This window comes from Centroberyx affinis, unplaced genomic scaffold (genome assembly GCF_046629955.1).
Source record: "Centroberyx affinis isolate AG114_WGS23_722 - 3 ecotype Tasmania unplaced genomic scaffold, CSIRO-AGI_Caff_v1 ptg003252l_1, whole genome shotgun sequence".
NCBI classification, from domain to species: Eukaryota; Metazoa; Chordata; class Actinopteri; order Beryciformes; family Berycidae; genus Centroberyx; species Centroberyx affinis.
This window is the reverse complement of record NW_027281278.1, coordinates 520,001-536,347: the sequence shown is the minus strand read 5'-3', so window position 1 is coordinate 536,347 and position 16,347 is coordinate 520,001. Positions and strand designations below refer to the sequence as shown.

Sequence of the window (16,347 nt, the reverse complement as noted above, 5' to 3'; positions counted from 1 at the left end):
CACACACACACACACAGGGCAGCGTCTCACCTGGTCGTCCACTCTGTGGGCCACGATCGTAGCCGCCTCCTCCTGCTCGGCATCACTGAGGGGTCGGATCCTCAAGGCCACCTGAGGGACACAGAGAATCATCTCAGTTCTCTTTCAGTTCAATCAACCTCGAAGAGATTCTATTTCTTGAAATGATTGGCTTGGAAATGAATTGAACCCTGCCTTGCCAGGGAGGACGGATAGCAACAGCACACAACTACACTGCCCTCGATTCCACAGTCATTGATTCTGTCCTAACAAAGGCCGTGTTTTTCGGACTCTGTAGATATTGACGCAGTTATGTCTGAAGTTGTGATTGAGTGTGTGAGTCTGGGTAGAGATTCCTTGTGCGGAAATATGATTGGGCTTGTTCTGATCTGGAGTATGATGCAGTAAAGACAGGAAAAGGCCTTGGGTTATTTGTCAATTACAGTGTATGTATGGATTCTTCTATGCTTTATTAACTGTTGTTTTTTCATTTTTCCATTCAACCAGACAATAAAGGACAGCCTCGTGTCCCATCTCATTTCATTCTACATTCCACTCTGAGTCACTATACTGCCTGATGAATGTCATTTTTCCAACCAAGAGACAGAAACAAATTAGACTGATGACATTTTCCCACAATCAGCAACGCTATCTTAAATGGAAAACAGAAGCCTGAAGTTCATATTTTACATATCAAGGGTCAATTAACATTCCCTAATCAATTTTGGGTAGGGATTTGGGGTGGAATAACAAAAAACATTAAATGGGTAAATGGGTGAGACATTGTATTTTACACTACAACAACAGGCTCATTCTGGGTCACGCTGACATTAGCCTCTCTCTCCCTGCACAATTTCTTTTCCATTAACGTTCATCTGGGAGAGACTTAACTGGGACCTTTCACTGTGAAGAAGTGCTTTTGATGGGAATGAAATGGAATGAAAACATAATAACAATCCCAGCATGGGTCTAACAGAAACTTCAGCAGGCGTGTGGCAGTCACATCCTCAGTATGCAATTAGAACAACACAGATGCACTGTGGAACACACATAACAGTATGTGAAATGCATTGCCTGGTTTGCCAAAGCAACCAGGGGGATTAATAAACCTCTATTCAGTCAGTCAGCAGCCTGTAGAAAGTATATTACATACTGGACAAGAGAGGCCAGGGAACTGAAACAGCCTTTCAATTATTCAGATATGGGCCAGAGGGCACAGTAGGCTATAGGTACCAGTGTAGGGCTGGGAAATCTATGTATGTGCTGATAATAAAATCATCAAAAACATCAACAGTCATATCTGGAATCAATAGAACAATAGTTAGAACATTAGTCGTAAGACAAAGTTGTTTTTCAAATGTTCAAGTTATGTTTTGTTTAGATTACTGAACAACAGCTTGTTAGGATGAAATGAAAACTTCACAAACGTAAATAATAAAAACTTCACTATGATAAATAATAAAAACTTCACTATGATAAATAATAAAAACAGTGTGTATGCTTGGAATTAAAACACTGAAAGGGGGAGAATGTAGTTTCAACTCACAGTTAGCTGGTGGTCCTTTGATTCCCCCGTGTCCTTCATGGTCACTTTCGGGTGAGAGTGTTAAGATAGTGAGCGTCAACAGTAGACGGGACAGTCGGCAACCATCCTGCACACTGACGGTACCTGCATGCCACCTCCTCTAAACCACCTGCAGCTCACTGTGCTGGGCGGCCAGCGTCCAACTAGCGACCTGTCACTCTCTCCACACGGTAATAACACTCCTACCGAGCACCGAGCTGCACCGCTTCACGTCGTCCTCCTCACTTCACGACTTCTGTCCTGCTGTCGCCTGAGTCACACACTAGTCTCTCTCTCTCCCTCCCTCCCTCTTTCTTTCTCGCTCTCTCACTCCCTCTCTCTCTGCGTCCCCTTCAAAGTGCGTCAACGATCCGTTTCTACTGTTTCTACTGTTTTAGAGTCGGTGGACTACACGAATCATGAATGTGGAGGCAGAAGAAGAGCCGGACAGAGAGAGTCAGGCACCTTCCTACTCCAGCCCACCTGCTACGTGCATTTCCTACTCCTCTTCGCTACCTGTTAGTGTGTGTTTCTATGTGTGTGTTTGTTGTCCCTGGAGATCCGCGGCACAACCGTTATCAAGCCAGCCAGAATAAACTATACGACTTCCGGTCAGAACCTTCAAAATAAGATCTTTATTGGTCAACCTATTGTATGTTGTGAGTTATTTTTTATTTATTTTGTTTTTCGAAGTATTGCAGTGTATATCCAAGGGTGAATTTATAGTAGATAAATATCCTTTTCATATCATGTAGTAATAGACATATAGGCACATGCAAGATTAGATTCCTTAATTTCCCCCACGAGATCAATAAAGTGCAATCTTTTAAGATTATATCCTATATTAGCTGTAACAAATGGCCTACACAAAGAAAGGCTGAATCACATAACATATGCCAGACAATTTGGCAGGGTGTCTATTATCCTGGAAAAATCCACTGTAACCCATAGCAGTGGCACACTTGTTTCTACAGGCTATTTAGCTCTGCTATTTTGAAGGCTACATCGCCTAACTTCCTTTCTTTTTCTGTCCATCTGTGGCTGGCTTGATACACTACACAGCTTTCTCTGCAGGAATCAAGCCTTGCATTCAACCTGCAGCATCTTGTTTCTGTGGCGCCATGCCGCCATCTGCTGGAAGAAAAAATACTTACTGGACACAAGCTTCCCGAGACTGCTTCTCCACATCTTTTACAGCCTATGATTTTAAGTAAGTACAAGGACGTTTCAGAATGATTTGTGGGACACATGCGGACCACAAGGTCAAGTCATAAAATAATAATAAAAAAAAATTAATATCCACTAACTAATTTTTGGACTCTGATTCCACTGATCTGTCTGTTAACTCTAATCGCACATGAATAATTTTGCTGGTGCAAGGTCATGCCTTAACATGACAACACATTTATTAGGCCCTAAGTTAAAATGTGATTTTGCCATCCTGAAATGCAGTTGCATACTGAAAGGCAAATCATTGCACTGATTGTGCCCACACATTGTGCTGATTTCACAATTATGTGGAGCATTGTTAATAATAATATCTCATCATTTATTTAGTAATTATCTAAAAGAGTTTACAGTGCTTTATAGCAAGGCATGAGCTGGGGGCCAGACCCAGCTGTGCTTTAAATATGATCAGAAAAATCTCAAATCTTCTCTATATCTTACTTGTAACCAGTGGAGAGCTGCTAAAATTGAGAATATGGTCTCTTTATTTAGCACCAGTTATAACCATAGCTACTGCGAGCTGGAGACTAAAGTTGCAGAAAACTAAACAAGATGAGATAAAAACACGGATGACCTCTAAATCTTCAGAGAATACTCACTATAATCTGAATGTCATGGAATTAGACATATATCTTTGTCTAACACCTTTATTTTACAGCAGTTTTTTAGTAAACACAAAAGAAATTGTGGCAGTAAAGTTCCACAACTTTTCCAACATTTGATGAATAGATTTTTGAGCTTTGGCTCATTTGTTTGCCCGTTGCTGGGAGCACTGGCCATCTATATAGCCAAAAACATGGCCTAATTTACACCAGCCTAAACTTGCACAAACTCAGATGTTTCAACATTTTATAGTCTAAAAAGACTATAATGGGCTGACCCTCTGTTTCTCCTCCTCCTCCTCTCTTTTTTTGATCTCAGAATCCAAGATGTGGAAAAACTGGGCCTCTGCGCGCGCTTTCAGCTCCTCTGAGCTCAACTGTCCGTCTCCCTCCTTGTTGTTGTCGTCGTCCTGGCTCTGCTCCAAGAGGCTGAGCTCCTTAAGGCGCTTCTCCTGGCGACGTGCCTCCAGGATCTTCTCTCGTCTGGTCTCGCGCTCAAACATCTGACCATGACAAAGCACATCATAATCATTCAATCAAGAAACAAACAACATTCTGCCGTGCAGCCTACTTCCAGACCAGATTTTTCGAGTAATGCTAATAAGTAATGCTTTTTTAACTCTTTCGGCAAGTTCACTAAGGACACAATCTTATTTACAACACCAGATGTAGCAGTGAAAGTGAAAACAGCAAGTGGGTAAGAAAAGGTAGTGTGGTAGGTTCTTACAGAAGCGACCATGCCCGTCTCGTTCCTCTGTAGGGTGCATAGTGCAGGCGAGATCTCCAGCAGTGTGGCAGATCCCAGCTGGGAGCCACATGCCAGGAATCGCCCGTTATCCTGCATCCGTAAGCTGTACAGAGCCTCGTCACACACCTAACAACAACAACAACAACAATACTGGCTTCATATCATTTAGCATGTTCCAAGTCACAGCACATGATATTGTCTTGATTAAATGTTTTTTGTGCAGAAGAAGCAGGGGAAACGGACTTTGAGGCGGAGTGTGGGGTCATTGTGCTTGAGCAGGATGTCCCACACATCCAGCGTTCCATCCATCTTGACGGTGAAGAATACAGAGGGTCTAACTGGACTCCAGCAGGCGTCTGTCAGGTACGACGTTTCAGGTCTACGAACAACAATCAAAGGGAGTTATGTCAGTGTTGAATTCCACTTAAACCATGGTACAGTAGTAGTTAAATAGGATTAAATTCTGCCCAGGTTTGTGAATGTTTATGTAAGACTACGACAGCCTATAAATGGTGCTCACTTGGTTGAAATGATGGAGGACTCCTTAATGTCTTCAGACCAAATGCGAGCCGTCCAGTCTCCCACAGTGAGGAAGTTCTTGGGGAAGAAGGGGTTTCTTTGTAGGGCGTAGACAGCGCCGTAATGGCCGATAAATGTACACTCAATACTCTCTGCTGGGGTCTTGGCCTTCGAGTTGCAAGAGACCACCAAGCCTTGTTCTGTCCCTACCATGAACTTAGTGGGCTAAAGAAAGAGAAACAACAAGTACAGATTCTGTACAGTCCCAAGGTGCGTAGGCAGACATCAAATAAGGAGACTCCGCATTAACAGTAATGTTTTCATTCACATTTTCTGTCTTGTCCCATTATGTATAGTCCTTTCTGAATACATGAAGACAATTGTGGGAGTGGGGTGAAAATCTGCAGCTAGGGTGTGGGGTTTCATAATTAAAAATACATTTTCACAATAATAGCACTTTTACGTTTTGTTATTAATCAGTTACTGCTCAATAAAGAACACCATGATGCTTTTGAGTGGCTCACCATGGTAGCATCAAACTCTAGGGAAATGGCTCCAAAGGCTTTATCCAGGTTGTCTTCGTTGCTGGGGTCCAACACCAGCCTCTCTGTAGGCTCAGCCATGTTACGGATGTCCCACCACAGCACCTAATGGACAGAGAGCACCGATCAGCCACTGGTCAGCCACTTACCGAGTCTCCCTCATCAGTATTACATAACCTCGTTGCTATTGGGAAATGGCTGGGAGAGGTCAGTGAAAGTGCAGCCTGACCAAAGGTATCGGACTTCACTGCCCATGAGTGGCTGAGGGATTCGTGCCACCCTGGCCCTATTGTGTCCGGCTGGGCTTGAGAGAGGGATAAGGTGACAGGGGCTTTGTGAGGCCGCAGAGGCTTGGCTAACCTGACCATCAGTGGACGCAGAGAAGATATCAGTTCCTGTGTTTGACTGCAACCAGATTATTTTGTAGACAGGATCCTGGTGGCTGTGCTCTAGCTTGGACATTTCCACTGGCTGGCTGCCTCTGCGAGTGTCCCAGTAGGCTACTCAGAGATCCACACAGACACAAATGCAATCACACCATCATACAATCATACACATGCACGCAGGCACACATACACAGTCAGGCTCTGCCCCCTTACATCATTCTAGCCATATGACATTTACAAAAGGAAAATGCTCTTTTAATGAACTATTCACTTTGCAACAACAATAACAGAGAAGCCCGAGGTAACTAGGGCTAATGCAGTTAATCTATTGTATTTTATAGCCAGTTGGAAAATGTCACTGACTCCAGCAAGTCAGTTCAATTCTGTGCATAAGACAGTGAGGGTCATAGTGGCATAGTGGATAAAAGAGTTAAAGCACCTACCGATCAGTCCATTGTAGCTGCCCCCGACCAGGATGTGTGAGTCTTTGGGGTTGTACTCCAGACAGATGAGGGGAGACGCAGGCTTCACAGTCATCTCTGGCTCACTGCACTTCTCTGGGGACACACATATGAGCCACAGGAGCATTAGTCTTCACTGCACAGTAACTCTCTACTCATAACTGAGGAGAATGGAACCAGAACACACCAAAACTGTAGATACCAAAAAGTTCAGCCTTTGCTTTTTGGTAGCCATCTCAGCTCCATAATCATGCTCCTTAGTCATTGCTAGGTAACTTAGAATGCCGGCTGGTTTTTAGAATGTGTGGCACCTCATGATGGAAAATTCATGAAAGATTTGTCACATTATAACAGCCAATACTTTCAAATCCTAGTGGCAAAATAGCACTTAACGTACAACCTAACTAGACTCTATCTATGGCTCTGACACCTACCAGTGTCCCATATGTAGGAATCAAAGCTCATTTCCTCACTGGCTTTCTGGAACTCCAGGCAGGAGTAGGCCACAGCCAGCTTGCGGCTGCCATCAGGATGCCAGGAAAGACCGGTTGCAGTGCGCTTGACTTCATTAGGGTCTCTAGAAATGGACACAGCTGAAGGGGATTATATTCAAAGATAGGGACTAATATCCACATTTAAGGCACAGCATTAAAATCAAGTTATGTAACAGTACTGTAATTATGTTGTATTATTGCATATTCAGTAAATAATTTAACCGCTAAACCACTATGAAAGCACAGGTGTCACTTGAAATGTGAGCAAAAATTTGACACACTCGTCAAGCTTAAATATAGGAAATGAGCTTTAACAATTTGAGTCACCATGACAGAACCATCCATGTCCTCAGTGGATGAGTTTAGAAACATATAGGTGATGTATTGACTTGTATTGCATAAGTCTTGGTACTATCTGCTTTTTTTTTTTAAAAAGGCAATAGATTTGTGCCACTGTTATGCAGTTACAACCCTGTGGGGGAAAAGTTGGGGCCAGATACCTGAAAACATTGATAGTCCTGGCTGAAGGCTGGTCTGGAGCCGCCTCCACCACCTCCTCATCCTCAAAGTACTGCTGATAAATGTCAATGGCATTGTTCTGCTCCATGCTGTGCCTCATGATCTGTATGAGGGAGGCACAGAACTCAATGAGAAGGAGAAGGAGAAGGAGAAGGGAGCAGCAATTACTCACTCCTACTCCTCTTTCACACATGCCGCGTGCCATTAAGCTCTATCACACCAACACAGCTGGAGAAGTGGCTTTGGGGCTTGTAAGGCTCAGTAATTGGATTTAGATATTTTTACATAAAGTGTGCAGAAATGTGGACGTAGAGGTGAAACAGACATACCTCACTGTACTCATACTTTATGCGTGAGTACTGCAATTCCATAAAATTGTGAAATCGGCCTGTTCATGAAATTTCCATGAAATGGGGAATCAAACTCCAGACTTGGTAAACTATATAGTGACCGGTGAATAGCAGCTTCAGACACTTACGCTGCACAGGTGCGGCATGGAGTTGACATAGTGCTCGTCTTTTAGCGCTTTCTTCCTGAAGCGTGTGGTCTGATCCATGTCTTGGGAATCGATGTCTTTGGGCCAGCTACCTTCCACATGGTTTATACCACAGGATACTGACCTAATGCGCTCTGTATTAACCTAGAAAAGATGATGACAGATGGTATTCAAAACACAAGTGGTGACCTGGTTACAGACTGTATAGTGTCTTTGGATAAACAGCGTTGGATTCAAATGTAAATAAGGTGCCAGATATTGCCTATTATCTCATCAGAAAAAAATCTATTTTATCTAAAGCAAACAAGGACTTAAATGAAGACATGATGGTGTGCATTGGCGTGTGCACTGCTTTATGATCGTGTGTGTAAAATTCAGTACCATCACAATGAAACCTGGTGTAATACATAGAGATGACTGTGTGGTATATAATGCATGACAACAGGCTGCATACAAGGACTTTCCACCTGTTTACCTCATGCTCAGACATCTCTTGAGAACACTCTATGGCAAAATCACGAGCGTCTCTCTCGATGAAGGTGGCAGCCAGAGATGGATCAGGGAGGAGGTCAACTATCAACTCTGTAGGCCGATCAGTGAAACGACACTGTTGGCCAAAGTTGCTGCGTTTCTTGCTGTAAACATAGGTTATCTCCATTTTGTCATCTATTAGAAATCGGGGGAGATAAAGCAAACATGTAAGATGTCTGATCGATCCATATCAGTGGGTAAATGTTCCATGCAGGATTTGTGGTTTTACAAATATGAAGCTGGTCTAGTGTGACTTATTCCATTACATTAATAAAGCAAGGATGCAAATGTTCAAGTATCCTTGTTTTGAATCAATAATAAATTTAACAATGATAGTTGTTAAATGTTATTCTTCCACCAAGCAATATAGTTCTTGAATAGCAGTTTAACACACATGCCGCTGCCTAACTTACATCACTCTGGTAACCTACCGGGGACACACATTTTTTTTAGGGGATACAAAATTTGGCACACCACCGACACTCAGCTAATGTCAGCTTTAATTTTATCCCTTCTTGTGCCTTCAAAATGTGACAAATAGCTGTAGGAATTTTGGGCTGTGCACTTAAGTCTCTTAATATTCCATTTATAAGACAATATAGCATCCCACTTTTAAAATATTTTTTACAGACATTAATTACTGTGAACTATGATTCCATGTCAAGACTATTTTAAATCCACTCTCGGTTTTATGTATTTTGGGAGCTTACTTCTTAAATATATTTTTGCCTTGTCTGACATATCATCATAATAGTGCAATGAAACACATTAAGTTGTGATCCACACTTTATCATCCCACAGCTTGAAGTTAACGTTATATGAGAATTATACTAGCTAACTGTTAGTTGGGATATATAATTAGCTAGCGGCTAACTAATGATATCATAGCTGTTTTATTATAACAGTCTTATTAGATAAGCTTACCTTGCTCTACAAGTTCACATGGAAATTAAATGTATAACTTACATATCGTAATCCCTACCTGACAATGACAACGTTGTATTTTGATAACTTTCGGTTAACCTACAAATAAAGAAGTTGAGGCAAAGAAAAGCAGGGCTGGCCTACAGTAGCAGCGCCGGCTCAGTTCGGTGTATCCTAGCAACACTGTGGGTCCCCGCGCTTTTCCCCATCGTCCGCGTGCCCTCCCAAAGAGAGGGGAGAACGTGACCACCCACTCTCAGAAAGATTAACACCAACACAGGACAGTTCTACTCAAAACTATTTTATTCAACTCACAATTAGACCTCAGTGTCTGGGGTCACACATAAAAGTAAGCACCACTCTCAATGGCTGTACAGTGTAACATGCACTGACAATAAACAAAATAATTAAAAAAGAAAATTGTAGGCCTATGTATTAAATCCCTACATACAAACAATATCAGTCAATAGAAATGTGTACTGTTTTGGTGGTTTGATTTGTAGAAATTGAAGAAAATAATTAGTCAGGTTAACTGAATAATTTCACTATATCATAGTTAGAGCAGAACAACTTCCCAAGTGATGGTCAAAATTAGAATTGTATGTATTAGTTGATTTAGATGGTATGCAGAAAACATCTCTCAGCTATCATGAATCAGTGGCCCCTGGAAAAAAACAACAACAACTGCATTGTCATCCTGTGTGGTAGAGCCAGGCCAAACTAGAAGTAAATTCCATTATAAAAGTGGCACATTGGGACAACAAAAAAGACATTTGAAACAAAATTAAAATAAAGTCACAACAAAATGAGCCAACAGTCTGTAATTGTACAAGTTATTTACAGATGCCATGGTCTCAAGGTAGTCTCTGGAGATTGCAAAAGTGACACTATTTAGAAACATAGAGCTTCACTCTGTGTGTGTGTGTGTGTGTGTAACTGCGATTATTGACATAAATTATACCTCAACAATATACCTCAACAATACCTCCTGCTATACACTGTCAGTGTTGGGTTTGTGCTTTACAAAGATCAAGCATAAAGCGTAACACACAGACAATGATTACATGAGCTAATCAATTTTGTTAATAAGGAGAAGACCTTTATGTTCAAATTGTTCCATACAATTTTTTTTCTCTTTGGAGCCTTGAATATATGCTGTAAAAAGTTATCCAGTGCTCCTTGTCAAGGCTTTGAAGAGGTGTAGACAGAAAGAATCTCTTTAAGCAAGAGAGAGACAGGCAATTTAAAATTGTTCTTTATATATTGGGAACATTGGCTTTGAGGACAAGGGAGTAGTTATAGGCACATAAACATGCTTCCATGTTTCATTACAAGTTTCACTTCAGTGGATACAAATTAATATCAATAGTACTGTGAGAAACAAGTCCTCATCAAAGTTGTTTATCTTCCATTTGATCGGCATGTTTTATCTGAATGACTCAAGCAAGCGTAGAAACTCAAATCACTATCATCACACTTTTTTTTCCCCCACAACTTCACAAATAGACGACACAGTATGAGGCCACGGCTGATTTATAGCCAAATGACCTCACAGTCGTTTCTATCTTACACTTTTCAACAAATGTTTCAAAGGTCGTGTCTGGTAGCAAACCAACACAACGAACTAAGAGCAGGTAAGTTCAACAGTACGTCAGCAGTTTTTTAGCTTGAGTTTTCCCGCAAAAGGCTTGGGGCAGAGAAGTATGATAAAACGGTAATGAGCACACAACACATGTGGAACAATACAGACATGGTTCCATGGTCCTGAGACTGCAGGTGGGAGTCCTGGACTACTGAGATGTTACACTGTTCTCTGTGACGGTGGGAGGAGACAAACCGCTATGGCATTCCCCCTCCATCACATCACATAGGTTTACACCAGAGGGTCAGCAGTGTAGCAACACACTCTTGCCTGTTGAGTGTGTGCGTGTGTGTGTGTGTGTGTGTGTGTGTGTGTGTGTGTATGTGTGTGGTAACATGGCCCGGACAACCCGGACAGACGAGGAGAGGAAGGAGGGAGCGAGTCTATGCCTGGAAGTCGTTCCCAAAGTGTCTACTCTGCTCCTCGGTCATGGACAGATAGGTGGCCCTCATACTGGGGGAGTACTGCGGGGGAAAAGGAACAGACACAGAATATATTACAAGCTGTTTTTGCATGTGTCAGTAGGACTTAACGGTGCGGTTTCACGGGCATGGATTAAGCCTAGTCATGAGCTAAAAAAAGGGAAGAAAATTTGTCATGATGAGGCTTAATTCATACCTGCTAAACTGGCCCGATGCATGGATAACAAGTGTGGGCTAAATTGTGCTCAAATCAATCCCTTACCCATCAAATGTACACTTAGCGACAGGCAGATTGTGCTGTGCCAATGTCAAGCACTTTGACATTAACAGTGAGGGTGGCACCACTCTCAATCTGCCCTCACGTGTCAAACCACAGGCACTGTGGCACGGGGCATACCAGGATAAGTTGAATTCTATAGCACTACACATGACACCTCACGGCAGTACACGCTATAGAATTGGATGAGGGGGGGTGGACTGCATGCACAGGAGAGTATCTGTGTGGGGGAGTCCGGGGACGCGACGACCACCCTCTCAACAAACCCTCACTAGGTCAAAAAACAGACTGTCTGGAATGAGGACGGTCAGCTGTGAGTCAAAAAGCCATGCCAGAGAGGAAGACCGCAGAGGAACCAAACAGGTAACGGAAATAAAAGGATAGGTAAAAGAGACGGAGATGCAACAGAGGAAAGGTAGGAGGGGGGTGGAGGGGGTTAATCCCGAAGAGGAGATGAAAGGAGGAGTGGAGAAGACTTACTCGGTTTCTATACTGCTGAGAGTATACCTCCAAAAGTTGATTAAAAAAAAGAGGAAAACATAGAAATGATAGATACAAACAAACACACAAATGACAAACAAACAAACAAAAAAATATATAAAAGAAGCTGTTAGCTGAAAAGTATGGCGTTGTAAAGTTGCAGTAAGGAGGGAGAACTTATACATTATTTGCATGGCATTAGTTTTGATTAGGAAGGAAGTCATAAGGCTGCGTTCAAGGTCACATCCTCTAGCCATCAACTGTTGAAACTAGAGTCTGAAAGCTAATGACAAACTTTACACGGTAGAACTAATCCTGCTATTTTTCTATTCTATCTACAAATCATATTGAAATTGTGGAGATAATCACAATGTGAAGAGTAAGAAAATAGATTTGTCTTTTGTCACAGTCTTTTGAAATTCACACCACTACCAATAACAACAAACAATACATCATTTATCAGAAATAAAATATATCTTTGGCATTTATTTCCTTTCAACAAAACACAACAGTTAGTCCTGCTGAACATAACTCCTGTAAGAAAATGCTGATCTGAGGGAAATTAGATGCATGCAAACTGTAGTCCCTTATATTTCATTACACCCATACACAGCATGCATATTGAGAGGATGGGCCCAATGAAATTTTAATCAATCCAAAAAATGTCCCCATTTCTGTCTCCTTGATATGATAGGAGTAAAATGGCCCAGCGGGAGGTGATTGTATTCAATCAGGAAGACAACCTTTTGTGTAAGAGTGACTGAGTTCATGCACTAAGACCTGTGTCGTTTTCTCCTGGGAATATGGCCAGAGGGAGACTAAATGATGTTCAGTTCATATTTAAATATTAAATACATTACTTCCGCCTCTCCTCTCCTTGCTTTGGTAAGTCGGCCTCTGATTACGGAGGACAGAAAAAGGCACAAAGAGTACAGCTACAGAGTATCTTAAGAAAAACCTGATTACCCTTGAAAAAAATCCAATAAATTAATAAAAGGTTATTGAGTATGGCATAATATTTGGGAAATGTGAACCAAATCAGTGATGTAAAAGTCATAATTTAAGCAAGAAACTGAGAAAGACAAGGAGTTGCCTCAGTCACAGATGAGGAGCTATCTGTGTGCCAGCTGGTTTTCAGAAAAAAAACCTTACTGAGTGAAAAAATAGACCTGAATTAAATGATCAGGAGTAATAATCATAATACTAAGACAGTTTTTCCAGTGCTTTTTAGGCTAAAGGCTGACTGGTTAGCTCAGAGGGAAGTGACATCATAGGAAGGACTTGGCCTCTGGGACCCAACGCACCGAGGGGGGTGGAGAGCCTCGTCCAATCAGAGGCACGTTCTCGTACCGCGGATTTCCCCCGAACAGAGCTGTCTGGTTCCTGAGAGACACAGGGAAAGGAAGGAGAGCGAAAGGAGTAAGTAAGAAAGAAAGGAACAGAGGCATAGAAAAAGAGAGGAACAGCGAGGTCGGAGGAAAAACAAAGATAAACACCCAGGTCTTAGACATCGTTTACTCATTTAATTATCTAGTTTGTTGAGCCAATTCCCAACTGTGATCACAATCTGTTGTCTTACAAGTCATAACATCCTGTGCAGCTTGTAAGCTGTCACTGCATTTACCACAGTCAGCCTCACTGTATCATGCACAAATTAAGCAGTCACTGCTCACACATAATGATAGTGTAGTAAGACTTGAGTACATTGTATTTTTCTAAAAAGGCTATATATTTTGGAGCTACATTACAGAGTCATTGCACTACATCCAGTATGAGTTGGTATTATGATTTATGTTTTTCAGCTTTGTTGTGCACAAACACATGAATTCTGCACACACAAGCATTCATTCCCCCTCATTGAGGCCACATAGTGATTTGTGCGCCTCATTACCAAAGTATTATATTATCAAAGTCCCCCATCTCTGCTTTAACCACATTATCCCACACTTTGTTCCCCACATTCCTTCCACTCACATGTACTCAGACATGGGGGCGTTGGAGACGGCCTGGGCGGCGGGGGGGTGCAAGCTGCTCTGGCTACCTATGCTGCTGCTGTAGCTGCAGAAGCTGTGCATGTTGGTGTGGTTGGGGTTCTGAGTCTGCGAGCCTATCCTCCTGGACCGCGGGTTGAACGGGTCTTCCTCGTCGATGTCGTCATAATCTCGCTCCCTGGAGAGATGGAGTGAAATGTCAGCAGAGGAACCAGAGGGGTGGCAAGTGTGTGTGTGTGTGTGTGTGTGTGTGTGTGTGTGTGTGTGTGTGTGTGGGTGTGTGTCTGGTCACCAGCCACTGGCAGGCACTTTGTGTTCAACACTTGGCCCTTAGCCTGGCTTGAACTTCTAACCTTATGCTCACTACCACCACATGACCATGAAAAGTAAATACCCCATTCTTATCCCAGTTTAAAAAAAAATCACCTACATGTGGTAAAAGTGGTGTTTCAAATTTCACTTTACACCAAAGCCCTGTATTATGTGTTCTCCAACATGCTGTGCATAGGTAGGCATATGGTGAACAACACAGATTAACTGTGCTGTACTGTTAGCCAATTGGCTCATATGTGATGCAGCACAGACTAGAGAGGGGTGGAGGATTGGGAAATGAGGGCATTCAAGGCAGGCAGGCAGGCAGGCAGAGGGCGAACTGACCTGCAGGCAATTTGTCTCCATGCCCTGGGAATGGCACACAGCATGACACAGAAGGCACAGGCTGCCAGGATGGAGAAGAGGCAGAGGTAGAGCAGACCCTCCACCCCGTCATAGCACACCCCCACCAGCGCATCCAGGTAGTCCTAAAGAGGTCAAACACACATACACACACACAGAAGCAAATACACAAATGTTTTGTATGTATAAGCAGACACTTGCGGTCATATTGAAATTCAAAGGGTAGGCAAGCAGACAAATTAAGCAAAGACACAGAAGGACTTAGAGCATGTGCGTGTTGCTACTTTTCATTGATGGTGTGCAGAGACACATTCAGGGGGACAATCAGCATTATTCATTTAGATCACAGGGTCTGTGATGAGCCACACTGCACCAGTCAGACCGTACAGCAACCTCTGCATCACACACACACATTAGATAGCACATACAGTTTGGCAAAGCTCTTCTTGTTAAATTTTAAATTATTTTCTCCTGTGTTCTGCTCTGTTCCCAGTTCTAGTTTCAGTTCTATTCTGAAATCCTCCATAGTTACTCTCCTGTTGACCTAGTTGTGCCGCTGTGTTGCCAATTAGGATGCAGTGAACCAACCTTGTTGAGCCCCCTGCAGTCCAGCAGGGCAGTCAGCTGGTGCAGGCTGGCCTCAGAGGAGTTGAGCAAATGCTGGATACCCAGTAGGTCTCTCTGCGGAGAGGTCAACATCTCATGGTGAAATACTTCATCGCTACTTTGTATGACAAAATCCTGCATGCTTTACTCCTTTATACTACAGCATGAGAAGCAGCATAAGAAGCTTGGCGACTGGATTGGGAATGAGCTTTGTACTCACAACCTATGAAAAATACTTCAGGTATGACACAGCCATGCAGACAACACAGTCTGTGTGTGTGTGTCGCATGTGTTTGTGTGTGCGTGTGTGTGAGATACCTCAGCTGTGGGGAAGAGGGGTACAGCGAACTGCAGCAGGCCCTGGATCTGGATCTGCATGGTGGTCAGCGACCTCTGGAAGATGGTCAGAGACTGCCAACAAAGAAGCAAGTTTGAACAAACATGCAGAAAAAATAAAACTAGAGCACATGCAGAGTAGACACTGATCCAAATGGAAGAACATTTGGAGTCTGCACACACCGTTTTAGAAAAAAGGTTCCCAAGGATATTCAACATATCATCAAATAACACAGACATTTCAAACACTCGTTTGCATCCTGAAGAAGATCATTGTGGTTAATTTTCTAAAACAATGTGCAGACTTCATGTCATTCCAGAGACGAAAGAAAGAAGAATGTAAGAAGAAGAACTCTCCCACTGTCCACCATCCACTTATTATAGTATCTCTATCTGGGATTACACATATTGTACTGATATAAAGTATCACACACTGTAACACAGTTTGAGTATCTCATGATGGGCTTGTAGGTTTGTTCTCTTACCAACAGGGGGCAGAATAAGCCTCACAAATGGGCACAATACAACCGAATAAGCATAAGCTACCTCAAAGACAGCACCTTCAGCTTTGTGGATTTTTCATAAACTAACACCCAAGCCCCAACTGTACTGTAAATGTCTTAATCTGTCACATCGTCAAAATAAAATTGTATCTTCACAGTCATCCACCATAACAAGAAAATGCCCTGTAGCACACAGTTAAATTGAAACAGGACATGACCAGTTACTTCAGCCCATAAATGTAATTAGTTTCCTTTGATTTGAGATTTTATTTTTTTGGACTTTTGGTATTGGTGGGATGACTGACTGTGTTTCAAAGATTCTCCACAGCACAATCTAATGGCCTGATCAGAAATCCAAAAGCCAGAGACATTGGAGGACGGGGA

General features: G+C 42.5%; 3 protein-coding genes across 9 annotated transcripts in view; all 3 read right to left on the bottom strand.

Moving 5' to 3' along the window:
- Positions 1-1,814, bottom strand: part of kif19 (kinesin family member 19) — a 34,519-nt gene extending 32,705 nt beyond the window's left edge. For all 5 annotated transcript variants that reach the window (XM_071538315.1, XM_071538312.1, XM_071538314.1 and 2 more), the window contains exons 1-2: positions 1,565-1,814; positions 31-111 (exon numbers count right to left, since the gene is read on the bottom strand). In XM_071538315.1, coding sequence (XP_071394416.1) covers positions 31-111; positions 1,565-1,603 — 120 coding nt within the window. In that variant the 5' untranslated portion in view covers positions 1,604-1,814. The remainder of the gene's footprint in view (positions 1-30; positions 112-1,564) is intronic.
- Positions 1,815-2,659: 845 nt separating this feature from the next.
- Positions 2,660-8,234, bottom strand: LOC139660221 (dynein axonemal intermediate chain 2-like). The gene is made up of 12 exons (XM_071538306.1): positions 8,052-8,234; positions 7,559-7,720; positions 7,062-7,183; positions 6,502-6,644; positions 6,050-6,163; positions 5,581-5,720; positions 5,203-5,325; positions 4,680-4,903; positions 4,403-4,538; positions 4,139-4,285; positions 3,690-3,914; positions 2,660-2,713 (listed from the first exon to the last, which is right to left on the bottom strand). Exons 1-12 carry the CDS (start codon positions 8,232-8,234, stop codon positions 2,660-2,662), a joined length of 1,773 nt encoding a protein of 590 aa, XP_071394407.1.
- A 1,113-nt stretch (positions 8,235-9,347) lies between these two features.
- ttyh2 (tweety family member 2) overlaps positions 9,348-16,347 on the bottom strand; it is a 52,287-nt gene continuing 45,287 nt past the window's right edge. The window contains exons 9-14 of one of the 3 annotated variants that reach the window (XM_071538309.1): positions 15,443-15,535; positions 15,107-15,199; positions 14,497-14,643; positions 13,827-14,017; positions 13,157-13,235; positions 9,348-11,137 (exon numbers count right to left, since the gene is read on the bottom strand). In XM_071538309.1, coding sequence (XP_071394410.1) covers positions 11,057-11,137; positions 13,157-13,235; positions 13,827-14,017; positions 14,497-14,643; positions 15,107-15,199; positions 15,443-15,535 — 684 coding nt within the window. In that variant the 3' untranslated portion in view covers positions 9,348-11,056. Of the gene's footprint in view, positions 11,138-13,156; positions 13,236-13,826; positions 14,022-14,496; positions 14,644-15,106; positions 15,200-15,442; positions 15,536-16,347 lie in introns of all 3 variants that reach the window. The other 2 variants (XM_071538308.1, XM_071538310.1) reach the window with 2 other exon arrangements.